The sequence below is a fragment of the Bos indicus x Bos taurus genome, chromosome 3 (genome assembly GCF_003369695.1).
Source record: "Bos indicus x Bos taurus breed Angus x Brahman F1 hybrid chromosome 3, Bos_hybrid_MaternalHap_v2.0, whole genome shotgun sequence".
In the NCBI taxonomy this organism is placed as follows: Eukaryota; Metazoa; Chordata; class Mammalia; order Artiodactyla; family Bovidae; genus Bos; species Bos indicus x Bos taurus.
The window spans coordinates 94012434-94039093 of NC_040078.1; the positions used below are offsets into that span (position 1 = coordinate 94012434).

Below are 26660 nucleotides of genomic sequence, written 5' to 3' on the forward strand. Positions count from 1 at the left end.
GCTCTCAGTGTGATTCTAATGTGCAGCCAAGGTTGAGAATCACTGGTTTAGTGGAAAGAACACAAAATTCTAGGAGTTAGTAATCTGGGACACTGTGTTCCCAGCTGTGCCACAAATTGCTTTTTGGCAACTAACCCCTTTATGCCTCAGTTTTTGAAAAGGTGATCCATCTCTAAGGCCTTTTTAAATTGAAAATTAAGTGATTCTATAGTTTTGTGAAGCTTAAAGGTATTTTTTCTTTTCTAGTCTCCTTTAACATTGGAAACACCAAATCGGGTGTCCCTGGGACAGTTATGGTTAGAGCTGCTAAAATTTTACACACTGGATTTTGCTTTGGAGGAATATGTCATATGTGTACGAATAAAAGATATTTTAACAAGAGAAAACAAAAACTGGCCTAAAAGGCGGATAGCCATTGAAGGTGAGATGATATGTTATATTTCATTTGGAGAATTTTTGTGTGTGTGTGCTACTCATTATCTATTTCTTTTTTAAAAATTAATTTATTTGTTTTTGGCTGTGCTAGGTCTTCATTGCTATGCACAGGCTTTGTCTAGTTGTGGCGAGTGGGGGCTGCTCTTTGTTGTGATGCGAAGCTGTGGCTTTTCTTGTTGGGGAGCATGGGGTCTAGGCATGCAGGCTTCAGTAGTTGCAACTCATGGGCTCTTGGAACACTGGCTCAGTAGTTGTGATGCTGGGACTTAGTTGCTCCACAGCATGTGGAATCTTCCTGGACCAGGGATTGAACGCATGTCCCCTACCTTGGCAGATGAATTCTTAACCACTAGACAATCAGGGAAGCCCCCTCCTCATCTATTTCTAAAATAGTATTATATATAAATTTTACCCTTTCACTTTGTAGCACTATATGCCACCAGGTTGTCAGTAAATATTTTGGATAAATTCTTTATTAAGTCCATGATAGCTTAATAGGATTAATGCTTATTTGAAAGTTTCTAGTCTGTAAATATTATAATGGCTAGGGTTATTAGCTTATTTACATGCCTTTATTTTTAATTGTAAAAAATTTCAAAATATAGAAAAATAGAATAGCTATATAAATGAATAAGATAGCTTTGAATATATTTGTGCCATAAAATTATGTTAAAGTATAATTTTAAAACTCAGTTTTTCATTGTCTTGTACCTCATCTGTTAAATGTGGCTAAGCTAAAGGAAAAAAGAACAATTGATATTGACAAATAAGCTTTCATATGAAATCTCAAGAACATTAAGATAGAAATTAATAGTAAATATTGAAGAATAGTAAAGAATATTAATAATATGGCTTCCAAATTCTTAATAAAAAAATTTAAATTCTACAACATTTTGCTCATCTTTTATAGATAGGAAATTGAATTTCTGTCATCATTTTATTATTAGTCTGTTTCGACTGCACATTCTTCTGTTCCCTTCATCCTCTGTATGCCTTCTCTATTGTCAGTTGGACCTATAGATATTCTCATGCACTCACATCTTTTACTCTCTTGAGATCTGAAGTCTGCAACCATCATAATTTCTCTGCCTTTTTTTCCCCTAGAAAAGGGAAAGAGGCTAGGTAAAGCTTTTTAAAGCCTATGGATTTAGATAACAGTAAAAAGAAAAGTAACAGATGCCCCAATCTTAATATTATGAAGCCTGGCCTATTATTAATTCTTTTACTTAATGATCTTCAGTAGTGGAGAAAATGTGTATTGTCTTTTGGGTGGCATCATTCTTTTTTCCTGGGGCATATTTTTATTAAGGCTTATAAAATCCAAACACCCATAAACATTTTGAGAATTCTGTTCTATGCTCCTAGTAATGAGGATTCAGTTGTCACAAGCATTTTCAGCATAGACATTTTAGACTGGATCAGAATTGAAATTTTGGTTTAATCTTTACTTTTAGGTTTCTTTCTGCTTTTCTTTCTATTATTTCTCTTTCTTTCTGTCTTTAATTTTCTGATTATTACTGAAGTTAATCTTAAAATATAACTTGAATCCTTGAGTGTTTTAGGTTGTATATTATTTGTTTAAATTGCAAGGAGTATATAACTAAAGAATACTATGACAAGAGATGAAAATTATTAATAAAATAGGTCCCAGAGCTTGAAAAATTTCACTCTAAGACTGTACAGTGAAACATGTTAGCATAGCTTTTTCTACCAATTTCATCACTGCAATTTTGTAATTACTAAGTTGGCCTCCTCAGCCATTCTGTCATTAATTACCTTATTTTATTCTTTTCTCCCTCTTTTTTTTAAGTTTTTTATTTTATGATAGAAACAGAAGAAAGACACTGCTTTTTCATTTCCAGTTAGCAGGAACTCTCACTGGGAGTGGGGAAACGTACTCTGCTGACAATGTAGCTGTTCGTATAAGCTTGGAAATGGAGTTTGTTAGTAAATACTTAGCTACTGACCATTTTCTTTTTTACTAGATCCATTTTCAATCAAGAGGAATGTTGCACGGAGCTTGAACAGCCAGCTTGTCTATGAATATGTTGTAGAGAGATTCAGGGCAGCTTATCGTTACTTTGCCTGTCCTCAGAAGAAGGGTGGAAATAAATCTACAGTGGATTCCATGAAAAAAGAGAAGGGGAAAATAAGCAATAAGAAACCAGTGAAGACTGAAACTGTGGCATCCAGTTGTTGCACTCTACTTGGGGAAAGCACAGAAAAAGTAAATGCAGGAAAAGGTCAACCTGATAAATACAATGAAATGGAATGTACATCACAGCGATGTATTACTGAAGCTGATAATTTGTTGGTAAATGATCTAGATTTGGCTAAACGTGGACAGGAATCTTCATCTCTTTCTACCAGTGAAAACAGTGAATTAGAGCCCAGATCAATTAAAAATCAAGATGTTTTAGCACCCTCAGAAACTTGTTTTAAAAAGGATTTCAGCCAGTATAATTGCATTGATTATAAATCCCCTGAACCAGATGAATCTTCTGGTACAGACTGTAGGTCAGATTTAGAAACAAAAAGTTCACATCAGATTGTGTGCACTGACACATCTGCTACCTCTTGCAACTGCAAAGCTACAGAAGATGCTTCTGACCCTAATGATGATGAGAACCACCCCATCCAGGAATTATATTATGTGTTTGATAAGTTTATTTTAACCTCTGGCAAGGTAGGATACAGTTTGTAAACATTCTGTAAGATTTTGTGGTTGTTGTATGACTCTGTATTTAATGGTTTTTAGATTCAGAAGTGTAAAAATAGCTTCTGTGATGTTAGATTGCTTTTGGAATGGTATTGTGGTGTGTGTGTGTGTGTATATATATATATATATTTTTTTTTTTTTTTTTTTTTTTTTACTTTTTGTGTATTTGCCTTATAAGAATGTACATGAAACCCTGAAAAGCACTCTTTTTCTGGTTGGTGTGCTTAACTTTTTCATATATGAAAGGATTTGTTACAAAAGTGAGTTTGGTAAAGGCAGCATATATTTTAAGTTTTGTTGCTTTTTTATAGGTGTGATTATATTTCCTTCTACAAAGGAGAACACAGTGTAAACTTTAATAGTATTTTAAAGTTTTTGATGAAGCTTAGGAGCTGTTATATAAACTTAACTAAAGATAGTTGAGTTAAAACTATGTAAGGTCAGGAACCAAAAAAAAAAAAAAAAAAAAAAAATTCAGAACCTGTGTCTGCCACTGAGCTTCTCTTTGGATTTTGGCACTTTTCTCATGAGTCTTTAACTTTTCTACTTTTAAAGTGGAATAGTCTGAACTTTAACTTGATGAATTACAGAAAATAAACTACTTTGTAACAGAAAATAATTACTTTGTGAATAAAATTTTAGCTAAGTTTTACATTGCCTCAAGTACAGGGTATGTAACTGAACATATTATCAGCGCCTCGTATGAAAAAATGATTATATAGATAATGTATAAATCAAATAGAATACCAAAAAACCCTGAAAAGTCATCAAGTTTTATTGTTTGATCAATAATTATTTATTAACAAGCTTAAAAAATTTTACCCTAATTACTAAAATGTGTATTTTCATCCTTTTTAAGGGTACTCTGTCCCATTTTGTTTAGGTGTAGTATTTAGGGCATGTTGCTGCTGCTGCTGCTAAGTCTCTTCAGTAGTGTCCGACTCTGTGCGACCCCATAGACGGCAGCCCACCAGGCTCCCCCGTCCCTGGGATTCTCCAGGCAGGAGTACTGGAGTGGGTTGCCATTTCCTTCTCCAATGCATGAAAGTGAAAAGTGAAAGTGAAGTCGCTCAGTCATGTCTGACTCTTAGCAACCCCATGGACTGTAGTCTACCAGGCTCCTCTGTCCGTGGGATTTTCCAGGCAAGAGTACTGGAGTGGGGTGCCATTATAATGGACTGTTAAAAAGATGAAATAAATGGCAGATTTTTAGAAGAGCCTCTTAATAATATAACTGCAGCTTACATTTCTTATACTTTTTTTTTCCTGGAAACTTATCTTAGGGTAACTGTTTCTCCAATTTTATTTCTCTCTGTATTTATCTGTAACATATTTCTAGAATTTTCTGGTAAATATGTCATTTTTATAAAGGTTTTTAAGCTGATAATGGCACCCCACTCCAGTACTCTTGCCTGGAAAATCCCATGGACGGAGGAGCCTGGTAGGCTGCAGTCCATGGGGTCGCTAGAGTCGGACACGACTGAGCGACTTCACTTTCACTTCTCACTTTCATGCATTGGAGAAGGAAATGGCAACCCACTCCAGTGTTCTTGCCTTGAGAATCCCCGGGACGGGGCAGCCTGGTGGGCTGCCATCTATGGGGTCACACACAGTCGGACACGACTGAAGCGACTTAGCAGAGCAGCAGATAGCAGCAGGAGCACAGTATTCTCACAAATACAAATTTCTGTGTATATTTGGCTAGGTAACTGTCCAGACTAATCCTGGAGAAAGAAGCTAAGTTCCTAAGCATATTACAATAAAGCAAAGAGTAGTGCTCTTCCTTAATCATATTTTTTTTTTTTCTCCAAGCTTGAATTTTTACTGTTTTGGTTCCCTGTCTGGTAGTCCATTGGAATATATTTGAAAATGGTATTGACAGGGTTTGAAAGTTAAGTTTGTGATTATTGCCTAAGAATTGTTTCTTGTATATAGTTACTTTTAGTGTTCAACCCTTTAGTTTGTTTTCTTGAGTACCATGTTAATGTAATAAATTGAACCAACTAGTCTAGGTTCTATAATTAATTGACTCTAAAGACAGAAAATGTTTAGAGTGAAATGAAAGGTACCACTTGAACTTTCTTTATAATCTAGTTTGTTAAGGACCTTAATAGATTAAAATGGGATGCATACATTTCATTTTGGGAGCTGATCAAACTCTTTGAAATAACCTGTTGCTTTTGTGTCTCCTGCTATTTCCTTTATCCTTCATTTTCAGGTAAATCTAATCCTTGGTAATATCATTTTAGTGAAGAAGAAAATGTTGGCTCAAAGTATGTTTATTTACATTTAATACTGAATTTCAGTAATATGCTTTTTTTTTTTTTAACCTCTTGAAAGTGCAGGCTTTCAGACTGAGTTACTAGTTTCTTTTTGTACTACTTTGTAAGTGATTATGAAGTCCCTCAATAGCTTGTTTGATTATTAGATTTTTTTTTTAACCTTTGTATAGCCGCCAACAATAGTATGCAGCATCTGCAAAAAGGATGGCCATTCAAAAAATGATTGCCCAGAGGATTTCAGGAAAATTGATTTAAAACCTCTACCACCAATGACAAATCGATTTCGGGATATACTTGATTTAGTATGTAAAAGATGTTTTGGTAAGTCTTTTATTATTAGAGCTACTGAGACTAGATTTTTTTTTAGTTTTGGTATTTATTTATTTTTTTACTTGAATATAGTTTGCTAACATTTTGTTTGAGTAGAGCTTCTAAATAGTTTAGACACCCAACACATATATTTATTAAGTGCCTACTCAATGCCAAAGGGAATGCAGAGTCCATAGTGTTGCTTTTAAGGAGCCTTAGACTCTAGATTTGTGCTTCTAGTTTGATGGTCACTAGATATATGTGGCTATTTCAGTTCAGTTCAGTCCCTCAGTCGTGTCTGACTCTTTCAGTCGCTCAGTCGTGTCTGACTCTTTCAACCCCATGAACCATAGCAAGCTAGGCCTCCCTGTCCATCACCAACTCCCAGAGTCCACCCAAACCCATGTCCATCGAGTCGGTGACACCATCCAACCATCTCATCCTCTGTCATCCCCTTCTCCTCCTGCCCTCAGTCTTTCCCAGCATCAGGGTCTTTTCACATGAGTCAGCTCTTCACATCAGGTGGCCAAAGTATTGGAGTTTCAGCTTCAACATCAGTCCTTCCAATGAACACCCAGGACGGATCTTCTTTAGGATGGACTGGTTGGATCTCCTTGCAGTCCAAGGGACTCTCAAGAGTCTTCTCCAACACCATAGTTCAAAAGCATCAATTCTTCGGCGCTTAGCTTTCTTCACAGTCCAACTCTCACATCCATACATGACCACTGGAAAAACCATAGCCTTGACTAGATGGACCTTTGTTGGCAAAGTAATGTCTCTGCTTTTTTAATATGCTATCTAGGTTGGTCATAACTTTCTTTCCAAGGAGTAAGCGTCTTTTAATTTCATGGCTGCAGTCACCATCTGCAGTGATTTTGGAGCCCAGAAAAATAAAATCAGCCACTGTTTCCCCATCTACTTGCCATGAAGTGATGGGACCGGATGCCATGATCTTAGTTTTCTGAATGTTGAGCTTTAAGCTAACTTTTTCACTCTCCTCTTTGACTTTCATCAAGAGGCTCTTTAGTTCTTCACTTTCTACCATAAGGGTGGTGTCCTCCGCATATCTGAGGTTATTGATAATTCTCCCGACCATCTTGATTCCGACTTGTGTTTCCTCCAGCCCAGTGTTTCTCATGATGTACTCTGCATATAAGTTAAATAAGCAGGGTGACAATATACAGCCTTGACGAACTCCTTTTCCTATTTGGAACCAGTCTGTTGTTCCATGTCCAGTTCTAACTGTTGCTTCCTGACCTGCATACACGTTTCTCAAGAGGCAGATCAGGTGGTCTGACATTCCCATCTCTTTGAGAATTTTCCACAGTTTGTGGTGATCCACACAGTCAAAGGCTTTGACATAGTCAATAAAGCAGAAATAGATGTCTTTCTGGAACCCTTGCTTTTTCGATGATCCAGCGGATGTTGGCAATTTGATCTCTGGTTCCTCTGCCTTTTCTAAAACCAGCTTGATCATCTGGAAGTTCATGGTTCACGTATTGCTGAAGCCTGGCTTGGAGAATTTTCAGCATTACTTTACTAGAGTGTGAGATGAGTGCAATTGTGCAGTAGTTTGAGCATTCTTTGGCATTGCCTTTCTTTGGGATTGGAATGAAAACTGACCTTTTCCAGTCCTGTGGCCACTGCTGAGTTTTCCAAATTTGCTGGCATATGGAGTGCAGTACTTTAACAGCATCATCTTCCAAGATTTGAAATAGCTCAATTGGAATTTCATCACCTCCACTAGCTTTGTTCATAGTGATGCTTTCTAAGGCCCACTTGACATCACATTTCAGGATGTCTGGCTCTAGGTGAGTGATCACACCATCGTGATTATCTTGGTCGTGAATGTCTTTTTTGTACAGTTCTTCTGTGTATTCTTGCCATCTCTTCTTAATATCTTCTGCTTCTGTTAGGTCCCTACCATTTCTGTCCTTTATTGTGCCCATCTTTGCATGAAATGTTCCCTTGGTATCTCTAATTTTCTTGAAGAGATCTCTGCTGCTGCTGCTAAGTCGCTTCAGTCGTGTCCAACTCTGTGCGACCCCATAGATGGCAGCCCACCAGGCTCCCCCGTCCCTGGCATTCTCCAGGCAAGAACACTGGAGTGGGTTACCATTTCCTTCTCCAATGCATGTAAGTGAAAAGTGAAAGTGAAGTCGCTCAGTCGTGTCTGACTTTTAGCAACCCCATGGACTGCAGCCTACCAGGCTCCTCCATCCATGGGATTTTCCAGGCAAGAGTACTGGAGTGGGGTGCCATAGCCTTCTCCGATAGTCTTTCCCATTCTATTGTTTTCCTCTATTTCTTTGCATTGATCCCTGAGGAAGGCTTTCTTATCTCTCCTTGCTGTTCTTTGGAGCTCTGCATTCAAATGGATATATCTTTCCTTTGCTCCTTTGCTTTTCACTTCCCTTCTTTTCACAGCTATTTGTGGCTGTTTAAATTAAATAAAGAATTCAGCTCCTCAGTTAAACTAGCGCACTTCAAGTACTGATGTGTACTGGCCTGCCTTTAGCTGCTGCATGTGGCTAGTGGCTACTGCATTGGACAGTCTGGTTAGAGAACATTGCTGTCATTGCAGTTTTCTTGCACCGTATTGCTCTAAATGGATGTATACCAACCCATGTATGTACACATATTTATAAATATTTCTCTGTGACCATCTTAACCTTTATCAAGCTAAATATGAGGTTGTACTGATGTCTCCAACTCTAATACATTACCGTGTGGCTCTTTCTAGCCTCCTTTTTCTGCTTATTTGTAAATCTCCAACTCTTAACAGGGAGAAACCTGACTTCCACCATGTGCCACCCATTTATTTAATTGCTCCATTTAAGTACACATGTATGGCATTATCAGAACTGTTATCGTCTACCCCAATGGGAAGCAACTTTATCAATTAGAGTACAGTGCTTATGTGCAGTTCCTTTAACCTTCAGTCTTAAAGACTCTACTTAATTTTGAAATTATTTAGATTAGCACTGTTTCCCCCTACTCCCTTGAGTGAAGTTTTCTTACACATTTATAATACAGCAGGATTCTTTTGCTATAGACTACATTCCATCCTGAATTCCCTGACCTCTTAGATAATTTTTTAAAATTTGCGTACCATAAAGTTGACTCCTTCTTTGTACTGCAAAGTTCCGTGGGTGTTTACAAGTGCATCATGTCATATATTACCATTAGAGTATCTACAGAATAGTTTCTCCACTCTTAAAAAAAAACACCTGTATTTCAGCTATTCAGCTTGCAACCATTGATGCTGCATTTGTTTTTCAAAAGATGAATATTAGTTTAATTCTTTACCATATTAACTCTTTGAGTCTAGAGGAAGAAATAGGAAAAAAAGACTATTCTTAAGGAGTATGTGGTTTTATTTGGAAAAATAAATGAATATAAATGAAATAACTGGAAAACTGAAAGTATAAACTGACAAGAACGAAGGAATGAAGGTTTGGAGAACAAAGGAAATTCAGTTAAGGAGAGGTCATTGAAGGCTATGATTGGTCAGAGCAGCTTATAAGGAAAATAGGAGTCTTGACCAGGCATTTGAGGGAACTGTTAGATTTAATTGAATTGGGTATCTAGTGTAAGTATGAGAATAGTCTTAATAGAAGGGAAAAAAACAGCATGTATATGGGAGAGAGTGGATTGTATGACAAAATATTAAATGATTTGTAGAAGAAACTATGTCTTACAGCTGTTTCATAGGGGAAATGGTCATGTGTAATATACATAGATCTATAAAATTATTTTTCTGCACTTTCTCTGCACCTTCCTTCCCAGTAACATTTATGTGTTTAATGTCAGAAAATTCAACAAATTATGAAGAAAAATGAAGTTTTTAGGGTAAAAAATTGAAAACATTTTCATATTTCATTTTCCTTTCTTTTCTTTTTCCTTTTTTTTTTTTTTTAACTTAGATGAATTGTCACCACCTTTTTCTGAACAACACAACAGGGAACAAATATTAATTGGCTTGGAAAAGTTTATTCAAAAAGAATATGATGGTATGTTGTATGTCAAAATTGATTGCTTTCATTATTGTAGTCACCTGGTTTGAGTTTCATTCATTTGTATAAAAGTGTTTATTTCTTCATTCATTTGTTTGTAAGTATATTGCATGTTATGTGTTAGGTACTATTCAAGTTGCTGGGGATACAGTGCTAATAAAAGAGGTGAAGCTTGCTTTCATTAAGCTTATATTATTATATTAAGAGGGGTGACAGATAATCAACTGACAAGTAAATAACAACATCAGGAAATAATAAATACTGGTAAATACAGAGGTTAAAAGGATAGTGATGAGTTATTATGGTAGTTATCTCTGGTAAGGTGACATTTGAGCAAAGCCGTGAATAATATGAAGGAGCAAGTCACTATGAATATTTAAGGAGAGAACATTCTAGAAAGGAGGAGTATTAAGTGCAAATATATCATGACTGAATTATGCTTGACATGTTTGAAAATCAGTGTGACTTGAGTGGAGTGTGTGAAGTAGATTGTCTAGAAAATTGAGGTCAGAAAGTTAACCTAGAGTTTAGATAATGAGTCTTATAGATTTTGAGAAGAAGGACTTTAAATTTTATTTTGAATGTCTCATGAGAAGCTTCTGGAGGGTCTTAACAGATAAGACCTGATCTGAAAGAATAGAGTACAGGCCCATAAGGATAGAAGCAAACAGAACATTTAGAAAGCTGTTGCATAAGTTCAGATGAAAGACATAATGGTGATTTGAAAGAGTCAATGAGAAACAAATAGAAGATATATTTTGAATGTAGAGTCAGCAGGATTTGTTGATGCGATACGTGTTAGATGTGAGAAAAAGAAAGGAGTCAAGGACAGTTTCAAAGTTTTTCATTCACTTTTTGGATGGTGCTGTTTAACTGAGATGACAAAAGTATCAAGAGCAGGGTTTAGGTATGGGGTAAAGAATCAAGAGTTCTATGGTCATATATTTGAGAAGAGGATAAAGAGTTGATATATAATCAGAATGAACTTATATCTTTACAAGGTGATCTTTTTTGTGCTACAAGATTCTAGTTTTTAATTATATTTTGCTAGTGTATATTGACCAAATCTAAGTTCCTATTATATTAAACCCATGCACATTTTTATCTGCTGATGAATGTAGGTTCTTATATGTCTCTCAGCTGTCATTGATTTCAAGTAGGGCCTCAGAACTGAATAGGAGGATTAAGTTTTGAAAATACAGAATTTGTTATCTAAATGTGCAGGCTATAAGAGTTAATAGGGAGAATAATCCAATCCTGGTAAGCCACAACTTGTTTGAAGTAGCAACTGTTACTGAGTGACACTGAGCATGAAGGAGATAGTAAGAATAAACGTCAACATCCTAGGAATCAGTGAACTAAAATGGATGGGAATGGGTGAATTTAATTCAGATGACCATTATATCTACTCCTGTGGGCAAGAATTTCATAGAAGAAATGGAGTAGCCCCCATAATTAACAAAAGAGTCCAAAATATAGTACTTGGGTGCAACCTCAAAAATGACAGAATAATCTTGATTTCTTTCTAAAGGAAGCCATTCAACATCACAGTAATCAAGTCTATGCCCCTACCACCGATGCTGAAGAAGCTGAAGTTGATCAGTTCTGTGAAGACCTAGAAGACCTCCTAGAACTAACACCTAAAAAAGATATGTTCTATTCATCATCAGGGATTGAAATGCAAAAGTAGAAAGTCAAGATATATCTGGAGTAACAGGCAAGTTTGGCCTTGGAGAACAAAATGAAGCAGGGCAAAGGTTAACTGAATTCTGCCAAGAAAATGCATTTAGTCATAGCAAATACCCTTTTTCAACAACACAAGAGACGACTTTACACATGGACATCACCAAATGGTCAATACTGAAATCAAATTGATTACATTCTTTGTAGCTGAAGATGGAGAATCTGTATACAGTCAGCAAAAAAAAAAAAAAAAAAAAGACCTGGAGCTGACTGTGGTTCATATCATCAGCTTCTCATAGCAAAGTTCAGGCTTAAACTAAAGAAAACCAGGAAAAACAGTAGGCCAGCCAGATATGACTTAAATCCCGTGTGAATTCACAGAGGTAACAAATAGATTCAAGGGATTAGATTTAGTTAGCAGTGTACCTCAAGAATTATGGACAGAGGTCCGTAACATTGTATAGGAGGTAGTGAACAAAACCATGCCAAAGAAAAAGAAAAGCAAGAAGCCAAAGTGGTTTTATCTGAGGAAGCTTTGCAAAGAATGAAGAGAAGTGAAAAGCAAAGGAGAGAGTGAAAGTTACATCCAATTAAACGCAGAGTTCCAAAAAATAGCTGGAAGACACAAGAAGGCCTTCTTCAATCAACAGTGCTTAATAATAGAAGAAAACAACAAAAGGGGAAAGACTAAAGATCTCTTTAGGAAAATTGGAAAGGTCAAGGGAACATTCTGCCCAAAGATGGGCACAGTGAAAGATAAAAATGGTAGTGACCTTTGGTAGCTGAAGAGATCAAGAAGACATGGAAAGAATACACTGAGGAGCTGTGTAAAAAAGATCGCAATGAATTGAATTTCTATGATGGTGTGGTTAGTCACCCAGAATGAGACATTCTGGAGTGCAAAGTCAGGTGGGGCTTAAGAAGCACTGCTATTAATAAAACTAGTGGATGCAATGAAATTCTGGCAGAACTAGTCAAATCTTTAAAGGATGATGCCATCAAGGTTTTGCATTTATTATGTCAGCAAATCTGGAAGGCCAAGCAGTGGCCACAGGACTGGAAAAGGTCGGTCTTCATCCCAGTTCCCAAGAAGAGTAGTACCAAAAATGTGCTAACCATCAGACAGTTGGCACTCATCTCCCACGCTAGTATGCTCATGCTTAAAATCTTGCATGCTAGGCTTCAGCATTATGTGAACCAAGAACTTCCAGATGTCTAGGCTGGGTTTAGAAAAGGAAGAGGAACTAGAGATCAAATTGCCAACATTTGCTGGATTATAGAGAAAGCAAGGGAATTTCAGAAAAACATCTATCTCTGTTTCATTGACTACACTAAAGCCTTTGACTGTGTGGATCATGACAAACTGTGGAAAGCTCTTTGAGAGACAGGAATACCAGACCATCTTACCTGTCACCTGAGAAACCTGTATGCAGGTCAAGAAGCAACAGTTAGAACCCTGTATGGAACAACTGATTGGTTCAAGATTGAGAAAGGAGTATGAAGGACTGTTTGCTGTCACCCTGTTTGTTTAACCTATATGCTGAGCACATCATGAGAAATGCCAGGCTGGATGAGCTACAAGCTGGAATCAAGATAGGTGGGAGAAACATCAACAACCTCAGATATGCAGATGATACCACTCTAATGGCAGAAAGTGAAGAGGAACTAAAGAGCCTCTTGATGAGGGTAAAGGAAGAGAGTGAAAGAGCCGGCTTAAAACTAAATATTAAAAAAAACTAAGATCGTGGCATCTGGCCCCACTACGGCATGGCAAATAGAAGGGGAAAAGGTGGAAGTAGTGACAGATTTCCTCTTCATGGGCTCTAAAGTCATTGCAGATGGTTGACTGTAGCCATGAAATCAGAAGGCAATTGCTTTTTGGCAGGAAAGTGATGACAAACCTAGACAGTGTGTTGAAAAGCAGAGACATTACTCTGACAACAAAGGTCCATATAATAAAGGCTACGGTCGTCCCAGTGTTTGGGTACAGTTATGAGAGCTGGACTGTAAAGAAGGCAGAACACCAAAGAATTGATGCCTTTGAACTATGGTGCTGGAGAAGACTCGTGAAAGTCCTTTGGACAGCAAGGAGATTGAACCAGTCATTCTTAAGGGACATCAACCTTAAATATTTACTGGAAGGACTGGTGCTGAAATTGAAGTTCAGGTATTTTGGTCATCTGATGCAAACAGCCGACTCATTGGAAAAGTCCGTGGTGCTGGGAAAGATTGAGGGCAGAAGGAGAAGAGGTTGTCAGAGGATGAGATGGCTGGATGGCATCACTGATGCAATGAACATGAACTTGGGCAAACTCTGGGAGATGATGAGGGACAGGGAGACCTGGTGTGCTGCAGTCCACGGGGTTGCAAAGAATTGTACACAGCTGGGCAACTGAACAACAACAAAGCATGAAGGAATAACCCTATTATAATTTATATCAAATGGATTAATCCCTCACTTTTAGAGGAGGATTAATTCTATATACTGAGGTGATATTTGTAAAATTATTTGAATTGTGCCCTAAAAAAACCCAGTTTATTTCCAAGAAATAAATCTCTAAATGTTGATTTTAACTATTGGTATTGATGTTGAAAATGAATAAAAGTAGATGAGTTTATGAGATAGTTATGTTGGAAGAAGCTAAAGGACTTGGTAAGAGTATGAATGTGGAAGTCGAGAGGTGTTAAGAACCACTTGTTTATTTCTGGTGTAGACAGCTGAGTAGACGATGATCCTCTTTGCTGAGAAACAGGGATTATAGGGATAATAGTAGATTTGAGGTGAAGTTGCTAGTTTAGTATGCACTTGTTGAATTTATGAAGTCTGTGGAAAAATGGAAAAAACAGTTTGATATACAGGTGTAGGATTTTGGTTAGAACATTTGGGCTTTAGGTGAGTGTTTTGGAATTTTTCGGTACATTTGCCAGTGGTAGGTAATTTAAGCTGTGGAATTGGGTAAGATCATCCTGTGGTAGGCCATTAGTAGTTAATAGAAGATTTGTCTTTCCTGGTAATTATACAACTTTTGACTTTTGTTTTTCTTTACTTAGAAAAGGCAAGATTGTGCTTATTTGGCTCTTCTAAGAATGGATTTGGATTTCGTGATAGTGATCTGGATATTTGTATGACACTTGAAGGCCACGAAAATGCAGAGGTAAGAGTTATTTAGTGTTTGGAAAGGGATGTGGAAGTATATTTTCTTCCAATGATGAATCTGTTTTTAATTTTGTATGTAGAATTGATAAAAATGTGTGAAGTCATTCTTTGGATAAATATATTAGCAGTAGCAGTGTTTGAAATGTAAAAACATTAGCATTATTGTTTTAAAAGACATTCAAGTATTTGAGTAAATATACTGTTCAGTGATTTTATGATGTGAAACCCATGTCATCGATAGTTACAAGTGCTTTTCAATGAATTTTTGAAAAAAATATGCCATAGAGTTGGAATTTTTTTCTTTAGAGCCAGTGAGAAACTGTTGCTTTAGTTTGGGTAGGGAACATTGATCTCACTTATACCATCTTTTCATATCTCTTCTGTTAGGTGATGTCTCTGTATCACTAAAGATAGAAGATAAAGGTGGACATTTAATTTATAAATGGATTGTGTTCTGCAAGTTAATTATGATTTGGGGGCACTCAAAGCACATTTTTTTCTGTAGAAGAATTGTTATAAATGATGCATTCTAAGATAGCTTTTAGAAACTCATTTTGGGGTGGGAAGGGGAACTAACATTTGAGTCCCCAGTATACACTTTTACATACATTTCTCATTTCACTCTTACAACCACCTTCGAGGTAGATAATTTCCCCCATTTTACAGATGAGGAAACTGAGGCTTTGAGAGATAAACTGACTTGCTCAAGTTCACACAGCTAGTAAATGTTGGAGCCGGGATTCATACCCAGGTCTGTCTGTCTCCAGAGTTCACGCTCTTTCCGTTGTATCCCACTGCTTCTCTGTAATTTATTTAACCCATAATGTAGTTGAAATATAGTACTAATAGTACTGTAGAACCTAACCACTACTTTCTGAGATTGAAAGCTTTCTGAGTTACACCATGAGATGCCAGGAGCAAACCTTCCCCCCAGAGCAGTCTCAGCAGTGGGAGTGGGTACTTATGTTTTCCTTCTTTGTGTGCCAGGCCTCAACAGTGGGAATAAGATTGTCCAAGCTCCATAAAGAAAGAGAGTGAATGGACAAGAAAGAAGTGTCCCAAGCCTTCCTAGCAACAACTAGAAAAGGAGGGTATCCCTGTAGTTGCTTGTTTCTTTACCAGCATAGCTGTTGGGATTTATGTTTCCAATTCAGGGACTGCTTGCAAGATTGGGGTGAGGCCAAGCTTCTGGCATCTTTAGTGGTGTCAGTATACCCTCTGTTGTATTATAAAAGAATTCAGCAGAATAGTGTATCTGTGAAATAGCTTTTTTAAAAAAAATTTCATTGTTAGAACCAAAGAAAAGATGGCACTGATGCCTGGTAGATGCTTATTTCTTGTCTCAAGAAATTGCTTCTGGTGTTAATATCTTTTTGTTCTATAAAGAAACTGAAGAGTTGTAAATTTTTTAGTTCTCCTTAACTAACTTCTACTCAATGCCATCTACTTGGGAAGATGGCATTCTGAAGGACAGAATTCCCTCTTCCATTCTGAAGGGCAGGAATTGAGGGAATAGGAAATAGTTTTTACCCAGGGAGGAGGTTAGAGTTTAGATTTCTTCTGTGTAAAATTTAATAATTAGACCTCTAATCACTAAGGGTTTATATATTGTATAGTGTCTGTGCCATTCACACTGGAAAGTTGAAACAATGAAAAATACTAAATTTTTTTTCAGATGAGCCATAATTGAAACTTTTTAATTTAGTATAAATCGTATTTTTGTATAATAAAAATAACATCTTTTATTATGGATTAATTCTAAGGATTCCCTTGAAATCCTCAGGTTAAGCTGCAGTGGCTGCTCTTCTCTTGTAGCTAAAAAGGAACATTTTGGGGATATGAAAAAGTGATTTTAGTAGTAGGTATAGCCATTGAGCTTAGTCCAGTTAGTTTATGCCATTATCTTCCTGTTCCTTATATTATGATTATTGTTACCGTATCAGCTTTGCTGTCTAGTTTTTAAATAACCAACACATTTAAATTGGCAGAGGTGGGAGGTTTTTTTGGAAGAAGGAGGTGTTGGTAATGGTAGGATTATTTTTCTTCTCCTCATCAACATATAATAATAAATGACAGACTTAAAGTGCAACTGTGTATGAAGTATGCTGCTGAATGATTTACCTAGGTGTCTCATGTAATCTTCCAGATACTTTACAGAGTATGAGTTTATGTTTATCTTGATTTTATAAAATAGTAGTATGACACTCAAGAGAGGTTAAGGATCTGGTCAAAGTCAGTACTTTGGTTCAAGCTAGTCAGTACTTAGGTTCAAGATTTGAATCCAAGTTTGTCTAAATTTAGAGCCTATGTTCTTAATCACTATACTGTTTTGTCTTCACCAAACCCATCTCTGGTTGTTTTTCGGTGTATTTTAAAACATTATTTCCCTGTTTTTGTGATTCTCAAACTTTAATGCAGATTTGAATTACCTGGGCCTATTGTTACTATGCAGATTATGATTTAGTAGATGGCAGTAGGGGTTTAGATTCTGCATTTCTATCAAGTTTCCATTTGTTGGTGATACTGCAGGTCTATGGACCCATGTTCTTTGACCACTGAGGTTATGTAGATCTTCTGGCTGGAGATTTTATATGCTAGTATTAAATGTCTAGATTAAAATAGAATTTGTACAAGGCCAAGTTAAGTCAGACAGACTTATTTATTTATTAATTTAATTATTTATTTTTGTTTTTTAGAAATTAAATTGTAAGGAAATAATTGAAAATTTGGCAAAAATTCTTAAGAGACATCCAGGTATGAACTTTAAAACAAAAAGAATTTTTTTCAGTTTTATGAAAATTGTTTAACCTAGTAAAGTTTTGTTTTTTTTAATCAGGTTTAAGAAACATTTTGCCTATAACTACTGCCAAAGTGCCTATAGTAAAATTTGAACACAGGCGAAGTGGTTTAGAAGGCGATATCAGTTTATATAATACGTTGGTAAGTTTCACTGTTTGTAAAGACCCAGGTATGTTTACAGTTGTCATTTTAAAAGTTTGCAGATCACTGACTATACCTCTATGTTTAAAACTTATGAATGTGAGCAGTATAAGGGAAAAAATTTTATTGATCATTTTAACATTTCCTGCAGATTGAAAATTAGTTTTTGCTTGACTCCCATACAGGTATTTTAAGTTTAACATCTGTTTGGATGTTCATTTTACCTTTTTATCTGATCTGTAAGTTTAATTTTAGTAAATTTGAAGTGCTTTCAAATATGTATTTTGTTTTTCAGGCTCAGCATAACACAAGAATGCTAGCTACATATGCAGCTATTGATCCTAGAGTACAGTACTTGGGATATACAATGAAAGTATTTGCTAAGGTATTTGTGATCCACTTTGTTATAATACTTATGATATTAAGGTAAAACATATTGATGTCAGACTTGTGAAAAATGTTTTCTCAGTTTTGTTTACCTGAGCTTTTAAGAAGAGACTGTCAATATTAATGGGTTTAAAAGTATACCTGTTAGACTAGGTTGATTCTTCGTTTTTCCTGGGTTTGCTGTATTCTCAAGGGTAACATTCTAGTAAATTTCTCATAGTATAATTTCTCAGTGATGATTTTCAGCCCCAAGCGTGAGAGTTGGCATGCGAAGTTAAAAAGCTCTGGATTAGGAGATCTGGTATTTGGATTTTAGTTCAGTTCAGTCACTCAGTCGTGTCCGACTCTTTGCAACCCCATGGACTGCAGCACGCCAGGCTTCCCTGTTCATTACCAGCTCCCAGAGCTGGCTCAAACTCATTTCGATTTAGTGGTAAATTTTTCTGGCCAAGAAAACAAAGCAATACCAATAAAACCTAATGTTTCCTCTATTATCACACTTAAAATACTCAATAATGTTTTCTTGATTGTTCTACTCCATGTATGAACTCCATGAGGATTGAGGCCTCTGTATCTTTATTTCAGTGTAGTGTCTGCTTTATGGGTAGCTGCTCAGTAAATAGGTAATTTTGTGAATGTGTTGGTGGAAGGGTTTTAGTAGGGGAGTGACTCAGTTATGTTTTCATTTCATAAAGCCCATTCTTCCAAAAGGGAGACATACTTGTTTAAATATTTCTATACGTGTCTTTATGGATAGTAAGTCATCTTAGAAAAGAAGGGCATCCAGCGACATACTACAGATCATATTCAGTACAGCTAGTCTTCTATATTCATTTCACCAAATAACTCCAACATGACAGATCCTCGCTCTAGTGGAGTTTTGGTAATGAAATCACGTGGTTCATGTTAAAGAAATCGTTCTTCTCCCTCCCTTTATGTCAGAAAATCTCCCTTCCCCATCTGTCTCTTAACCAACCATTGCCTCTTGTTAGAGGCAAACAGTGTTAAACATTCCTCTGTATCCTTCTATAAATATATTATTCCAGTACAAGCAAATATATACATTTCCTACCTCTTTTTTTATTATGGATATAATATACTGAGAACATTGTTTTGTATTTTGCTTTTTTAACTGAGCAGTAGATATTGGAAATTATTTCCTATTAGTATACTAAGGGTTTACTTTTTTTTTTTTTTAATGGTTACATACTATTCTATTGTGTGGATACTCATCAGTTTTTTAAACCTGTATTTTACTGATGAGCTTTTAAGAAAGATCCCATATTTTGCTATTAAAATAGTGCTACAATAAAAATCTTAGTCATTTCATGTGTTTTTGGCATATTTACAGGATAAATTCTTAGAATTGATATATTAAAGGAGATGTGCTTTTGTAATTTTGATATTGTCAAATTATTCTTCATAAAATTTACACTGATGTATACTTTTATCTGTAATGTGTAAGAGTGCCTATTTATGCATACCCTCTGTAACAGTTCATTTTTGAACTTTTGGGTATTTGACAGTTTGATGAGTTTAAAAATGGTGTTTTAAGGTAGCCAATACTTGTGCATGGAATAAGATTCTGAAGTTTTATTTTCAATCATTATGTTTTTTTAGCGATGTGACATTGGGGATGCTTCTAGGGGAAGTTTATCTTCATATGCTTATATCCTTATGGTGCTGTACTTTCTGCAGCAGAGAAAACCACCTGTTATCCCAGTTCTACAAGAGGTAAGTGTTTAAGAAAATTATAAAGTCATTTCTTGTGACAGCAATAGATCTAAATATAGTAGACCTTGCTCAGTTCATGAGATCATGAGGGATTTTTCTATCATGAATGGCCTAAGTTTTCTTCTTCCATTAATGGTATAATCAAACAATGAACCTTTGGGAGAGTTTATTATGGGAGAATATAGACTACTGAAAGAACATTAGAGGAATAGAACTGTTGAATACCTTTTGCAGCGTTTTTGTATTTTACAGCCTTAGAATGCTGCCAATGATTATGAAATTTGTAACCATTCAAAAACTTAAACAGTCTCTCAGATGAAAATACATAGTTTCTTCTTTCCAGAGTATTCTCCCTCCTTGTGCTTGGCAACGAAGCTTGATTTTGTTGAAAGTTAAAAGTGTTAGTCACTCAGTCATGTCCAACTCTTTGCAACTCCGTGATCTGTCCATGGAATTCTCCAGGCAAGAATACTGGAGTGAGTTGCCATTTCCTTCTCCAGGGGATCCTCCCATCTCAGGGATCCAACCCGGGTCTTCCTTCCTGCATTGCAGGCAGATTCTTGAGAAGGGAAGCCTGAAGTTTGATTTATTCTGTATATGTTTTGGTCAACTTTGTGAATTTTGATTGAGGAAAAAATTCAAGGAAATTCTTTCTTATCTCTGTAAGGTCATGTCAGTTGTATTAAGCATAAGAATATACATCAAAAGAAACATATTATATTTACTCAGATTTGGTGACTCATAGAGGCTTGTTATAGCCCATTTATACTCTCTAAAATAGAACCAAAAGAATTCTTAATCATCATCTGTTCCTCCTTTTTCTTGGCACAAAGTGAATGAGCAAGCCTTGGGGTGGATCAAAGTCTAATTTCTTAGAAAGGTGGTTATTTTGAGGTAGGCAGTAACCATCAGAATTATTTGGAAAATCACATATTCTGATTTCACGTTAACTTTGGTCATCATAGCAAAGATGTATATTGTAAAATAATAAGCCATATTGTGTGCCAGATGGCCTTAGTAAGTTTTTTAAAGTTCTAATGAATGCCATGTGGTTTTAACAGCATTTCCTTCCCTCTTTTAAACAAATAGTGGGAGAGAAAAAATTTAAATATCCTTTTCTAACAGAAAAGTTTAAGTTGCTTGAATCTGTGTTGAGTGATGTTTATTTTTTACCAAGTTTGTTCACTATAGAATATTTAAAATTTTGCATGAATTAGTTAAGCCTGCCAAAGCCAAGGTTATTCTCTATATTAGTCTAATTCTTGTTAAGGCTTTAAATTTGGAGATCTTATGCATAATTGCCCCAATAATATTATAGCAGCCATTTGCTATACTTTGCTATGCCTTTGATAGAATACTGTGATTAACCCAAATGGAACGCAGAGTTTGTTTTCATTGTGGTTTGTCTCTGTTCTCTCATTATGTTACCCATGGATGAAGAGTTATTGAGGCAGCGTGATATAATGGAAAGACGATGATATAATGGGCAGACCATGGTTTTGGAGTCAGAGTTAATTGATCTGAATCCTGATTTTAACATGTGGCCTTCATTAAGCTGCCTGACTACCACTAGTCTTAATTTTATCTTTTGTAAAAATGTAATAATAGTAGTATTATTTCAGTGTTGATATAAGGAACAGAGACATCAAATGGTTTTGAATGCAGTAGATGCTAAAGTAGGAATTTATAAATGGTGGTTGCTTTTATTATTACTTTTATTATTATCATTAGCAGCTTTATTAATATTATTATTGGAAAATTGTAGGTAGGATTGCTGTAGCCAACTTCAAGAACTGTTCCATTATCTGCTTAACAGACAGTGATTGATGAAATGAGAGACAGTCCATGGAATGTTTTCCATCATAATGAGCTCTGATTGTGGGGGGCTTTGTGATACATATGAACTGATGATAAATGGATTTTTGCTTCTGGCCTTTTTTGCTTGTCATATGGGACCCCATTGTCCATTGCTCTGGCATCATTTAAGTATTGATCATTGGCATCGATCAACTTTTAAGGGTAAGGATATGTTTAATGAAGCTGATGATCTTTGACTCCATTTGTAACTGAACTTAGACTTTAAGTGACTGGGTATAATAAGTAAGGCTTTGCTGAGTGTTATTCATGATCAACAATACAGAATTCTTTAGGTCAAAGGAGCTTTTCTAAGCAAGATGATTTTGCTGTATTCTAGCAATCATTGTAAGTAAAAGTAAATTTTCACATAAAAATTAATACCAAGAGAAGATTAGGGAGTGTTAGTCACAATTGATATTATGAACTATGTTTTCTTAGCTTCTATCAGCTTAAAAATTGAAATTGAATGGATGAACCTTGAGGACATTATGCTAAGTGAAATGAACCAGTCACAAAAGGACAAATACTATATGATTCCATTTATAGGAGGTACCTAGCGTAGTCAGATACATGGAGACAGAAAGTAGAATGATGGTTGCCAGGGCTGGAGAGAGAGAGGCATGGGAAACTATTGTTTAATAGGTTCAGAGTTTCATTTGTGTAAGATGAGAAAAATTCTGTGGATGGATAATGGTGATGGTAGCACAGTGATGTGAATGTGATTAATGCCACTGAACTGTACTCTTAAAAATGCTTGAAGATGATAAGCTTTATATATATTTTACCACAACTAAAAAATTACAGTTTAAATATTCCAGTAGATATTAAAATATCATAATACAAAATAAGAAAGACTTGTTTGGTGAGGTTTTAGAGGGAAGACTTGAGTGCTTGAGTAGAGAATGATTGGCATTGAGAGAAAGAAAAAGAAACAAAGAAGGTGGGGCCTTCTTTGGTGATCCAGTGGAAAAGACTCCACGCTCCCAATGCAGGGGGCCCAGGTTCTATCCCTGGGAGGGGAACTAGATCCTATGCTGTAACTAGGTGTCTGCATGCCAAAACTAAAGATCCCACAGGCCACAACTAAGACCCGATGTAGCCAAATCAATGATAAATTTTTAAGACAAGAAAGAGAACGTAGATATGTTTTGTATGTGTGTGTGTGTGTTTAAGAGAAAGAGAGGACAATATTAGTACTTCTAAGGGCTGAAACAGTGAAAAGTTAGGCTCTATGAAACATGATAGGTCATTAAAACAGGTGGCAAATCAGTGATTAAAGGCTCTCCAGAGCCCTCAGGTTCAGTTTACTGTGTTATTAGCCAACATGATTGGGTTTGGATGTTGGTTATTTCTCAAAAGTAGGAATCTATTGAAATAATCAAAGTCTAAAGAGGCAGCTTGTATAATAGCACCTTAATCTACGAAGGCAAGATGTTATACTTTTGCCCCTTTAAAACCTTTTTTTTCTTCCTTGAGTGTAGGATCCCATGTCTCTTATTTTAGATATTAATACCTGTAATTGCTGGACTTTCTCTTTTTTGATTTATGGAATGTTGCAATTTATGCTAGATGATTCTTGGTAACTGTGTTTGTTTAAATTATATGTAAATAGTAAAAGGCCAGGTATTAGTTTAGGTCCCTGGAAACCTGATCTTTATGTAAACATGCTTACAGAGTAAATATATTCATTCAACAGACATGTATTAAGTATTCTCTATATGGCAGGCTTTGATGTGGTAGGAGTTTTGGCTCTAGATGTCAGTTATAGTCCTTGCCCACAAGGAACTTAAACCTAAGAGTGAAACTAGAGGGACAGACATGCAGTTAATTTTATAATTAACTGTCTCATTTAAAATGGAAGGAGCCATGGGGAGCACCTTAGCTAATGGTTTTAAAGTCTATTTTGATAAGTTCTGTGCTTAGTCAGACTGCTCAGTCATGCCCAACTCTTTGCGACCCCATGAACAATAGCTCACCAGGCTCCTCTGTCCATGGGCATTCTCCAGGCAAGAATACTGGAGTGGGTTGCCATGCCCTCCTCCAGGGAATCTTCCCAACCCAGGGTTCTAACCCAGGTCTTTTGCATTGCAGGAGGATTCTTTGAGCCACCAGGGAAGCCCTGACAAGCTCTGAGAGCTCTTTAAAATGTGTGTGAGGAGTGGAGGAAGGAAAAGATAGGCTGTAATTTTCTCCACTCAGGCTTTTATCAGAGTACCTCTGTTTTACTGTTGAACTTCCAAGAAGAATCCATTTTAGGAAGGGGTTCTAACAGTTTGAAAGAAAAATAAAATTTGAAAACAACTGACCTAATTAATCTAATCTCTCTTTTTTTTTTTCCATTGGGAAAACTGAGGATTTCGAAGGATAATTGTCTTGTCCAGAATTATTAGTTGGCAGGACTAAGACTAGAAATGAGGTCTCCTGACTCTGCACTTATCCCAGCTTTTTACTTTATTGCATCTCTTTCTTAAAGCTCCTATAAGAAATAAGTCTCAAAATTCCTTATAGAGGTCAGTTGTACCTGTACAATCATCTTATGAAATTCTTCTAGTAGAATAGCATTATCTTCCCCCCTTTCCTTAGGACAGGGAATTACTATTCATAATTAATCATGAAGATTTCACAATATTTATCAAAATGTCAAGAAAAGCTATCTAATATTCTATTTAAAAGAGAATCAGTGTCCAGGCCCTTTTCAGCCTCATCTGATACACATAATTGATTAAAGGTACTAGAGCTGTTCCCCACAACAGCTTCTTTGATTTCCTTAAGATTTACAGTCAGTGAGTATTATCTCTTATGGATTTCTGCATCTGTGATCCTTTGATGAAAATGCCATTTTCATTTATTTTTTTAGTTTTACTTAATTAAACTTGGGCTGGATGTGTTTTGATAGACCAAATAGATAACATCAAATGTATCATTTGGACAGTCTGGTGCTCTCAAGATACCCTTTCCCAGCTTTGGTCTTTCAGATACATTTTATTCATTTTCATTAATAACTTGACATCAAATTATACCATCTTGACATGTTCCTTTTGGAATAAATATTTCAATATGTCTATTATATGTAAATTCTAAAATGATGTGAAGGTATTTAGGCTTTGAGTTGGATGACTTGAAATCTAATAATAAAATTGATTTTCTTAATGCAGATCTTTGATGGAAAACAGATTCCACAGAGAATGGTTGATGGATGGAATGCTTTTTTCTTTGATAAAACAGAAGAACTGGTAATTTCTTCATAGTTTTTATGTTGTGGAATGTTCACTGATACATGTTAGGATTTGCATAATTTAATAATTTTACTTGGATTTGGGATCTATATTTTGGATAAGTATAGATAGATATGTCACTCTCCTTTTTTTCTTCTCACCTTAGAAAAAACGTTTACCTTCACTTGGAAAGAACACAGAAACATTAGGAGAGCTTTGGTTGGGACTGCTTCGCTTCTATACTGAAGAATTTGATTTCAAAGAATATGTAATTAGCATTCGGCAGAAAAAACTGTTGACAACTTTTGAGAAGCAGTGGACGTCAAAATGTATTGCCATTGAAGGTAATCATTCATCTGATATTAATTAGGAACAAAACAAAGCAAAACAAGACAAAAGCAGAATTTTTAAAATATATTTTTAATTGAACAATAATTGCTTTATAATATTGCTTTGGTTTCTGCCATACATCAACATGAATTAGCCGTAAGTATACATATGTCCACTCCCTCTTGAACCTTCCTCCCACCTCTCACTCTTCCCACCCCGCTAGGTTGTTATAGAATCTGAATTTGAGTTCTCTGAGTCATACAGCAAATTTCCTTTGAAAAACTAGAATTTTATTTGGCTAATGAAATTGAGAGGGAAACTGAAACACATTAGAATTTGGAAGATATTTCCTTGTGTGTTTTTTTTTTTTATCCTTTTTTTATCCTCCAGTTTCCATCCTTTAATCTGTAATTATAAAAAAATAATTTCTAAAAAAAATAATAATAATTTCTGACTTTGGTCTGTGTTACTTAGTATTAGACTCTAGTTATGGTTACTAAGTATATTTATGTTACAGTGAGCTTCTTAATTAAAGAATAAAATATTTCTTTTCTAGATCCTTTTGATTTGAATCATAACCTTGGTGCTGGAGTTTCTAGAAAAAGTAAGTTTTAAATATAGAAATACCCTGCTTTTAAAGCTCTTACACCTTAAGGTCTGGATCTTCATTGTTTTTCTTCTTTTTTCAATAGTGACCAATTTCATCATGAAAGCATTTATCAATGGAAGGAAACTTTTTGGTACCCCTTTTTACCCACTCATTGGCAGAGAAGCTGTAAGTTTACATAATTCGAATTCTGAGTCTTTTCTGTTTTCCTGTAGAACTTTTTTTTTTGTAGTATAAGAAACCTAATCCTGTTACAAGTTGGTGTTAGGAATAGGGGAAAAGATGGTTATAACTCCCTCTGTCTTTTCTTATTGCACTTACCATAGTCTATAGTGAGATATCTGTTGGCTATATTTTATCTGTTTTTTTAATCTATTTGTTAAATTCTGTCTCTCCCACTAGATTGTTTAGCTCCATGAGGACAGAGGCCATGTCTGTGAGGTTTACCATCATATTGCCAGTGCTTGTCATAATTTCTGGCACATAGGATGCATCAAATAAGCATTTGTTAAACAAGTGAGAGTTGATAGGACTCAGGATCCTTTAATTGTGAATCTGAGGTGCTCCCTACTGCCTCTCTTCTATCTCTAGAAATCTTGGTGAAAATACAAACAGAGAAGTCAGTACCAAAGTATCAATGTGAAAGTGAAAGGGTTAGTTGCTCAGTCATGTCTGACTCCTTGCAACCTATGGACTGTATGTAGCCCACCAGGCTCCTCTGTCCATTGGATTTCCCAGGCAAGAATACTATAGTGCGTAGTCATTCTCTTCTTCTAGGAGCTCTTCCCAACCCAGGGATCAAACCTGGGTCCTCTGCACTGTAAACAGATTCTTTATTGTCTGAGCCACCAGGGAAGCCCAAAATATTGATAAAACTTTATTATTTGCTGAGGCTTCTGCTTTAATTGTGATACAGCCCTTGGTAAGCTGAACTAATGGTATGGAACTAAGAGTTCCACTTCACCCCCTGAACTGGGGGGTGTAGTATC

At 35.9% G+C, this 26660-nt stretch overlaps 1 protein-coding gene across 9 annotated transcripts in view; it reads left to right on the forward strand.

Annotated features, from left to right (window-relative positions):
- TUT4 (terminal uridylyl transferase 4) overlaps positions 1 to 26660 on the forward strand; it is a 129245-nt gene that overhangs the window by 79257 nt on the left and 23328 nt on the right. For all 9 annotated transcript variants that reach the window (XM_027537244.1, XM_027537248.1, XM_027537246.1 and 6 more), the window contains exons 12-24: positions 247 to 421; positions 2421 to 3121; positions 5607 to 5757; positions 9672 to 9758; positions 14496 to 14599; positions 17298 to 17355; positions 17438 to 17541; positions 17837 to 17926; positions 19549 to 19662; positions 24675 to 24752; positions 24901 to 25078; positions 25621 to 25668; positions 25757 to 25839. In XM_027537244.1, the coding sequence (XP_027393045.1) occupies positions 247 to 421; positions 2421 to 3121; positions 5607 to 5757; positions 9672 to 9758; positions 14496 to 14599; positions 17298 to 17355; positions 17438 to 17541; positions 17837 to 17926; positions 19549 to 19662; positions 24675 to 24752; positions 24901 to 25078; positions 25621 to 25668; positions 25757 to 25839 (1971 nt within the window). The remainder of the gene's footprint in view (positions 1 to 246; positions 422 to 2420; positions 3122 to 5606; positions 5758 to 9671; positions 9759 to 14495; positions 14600 to 17297; positions 17356 to 17437; positions 17542 to 17836; positions 17927 to 19548; positions 19663 to 24674; positions 24753 to 24900; positions 25079 to 25620; positions 25669 to 25756; positions 25840 to 26660) is intronic.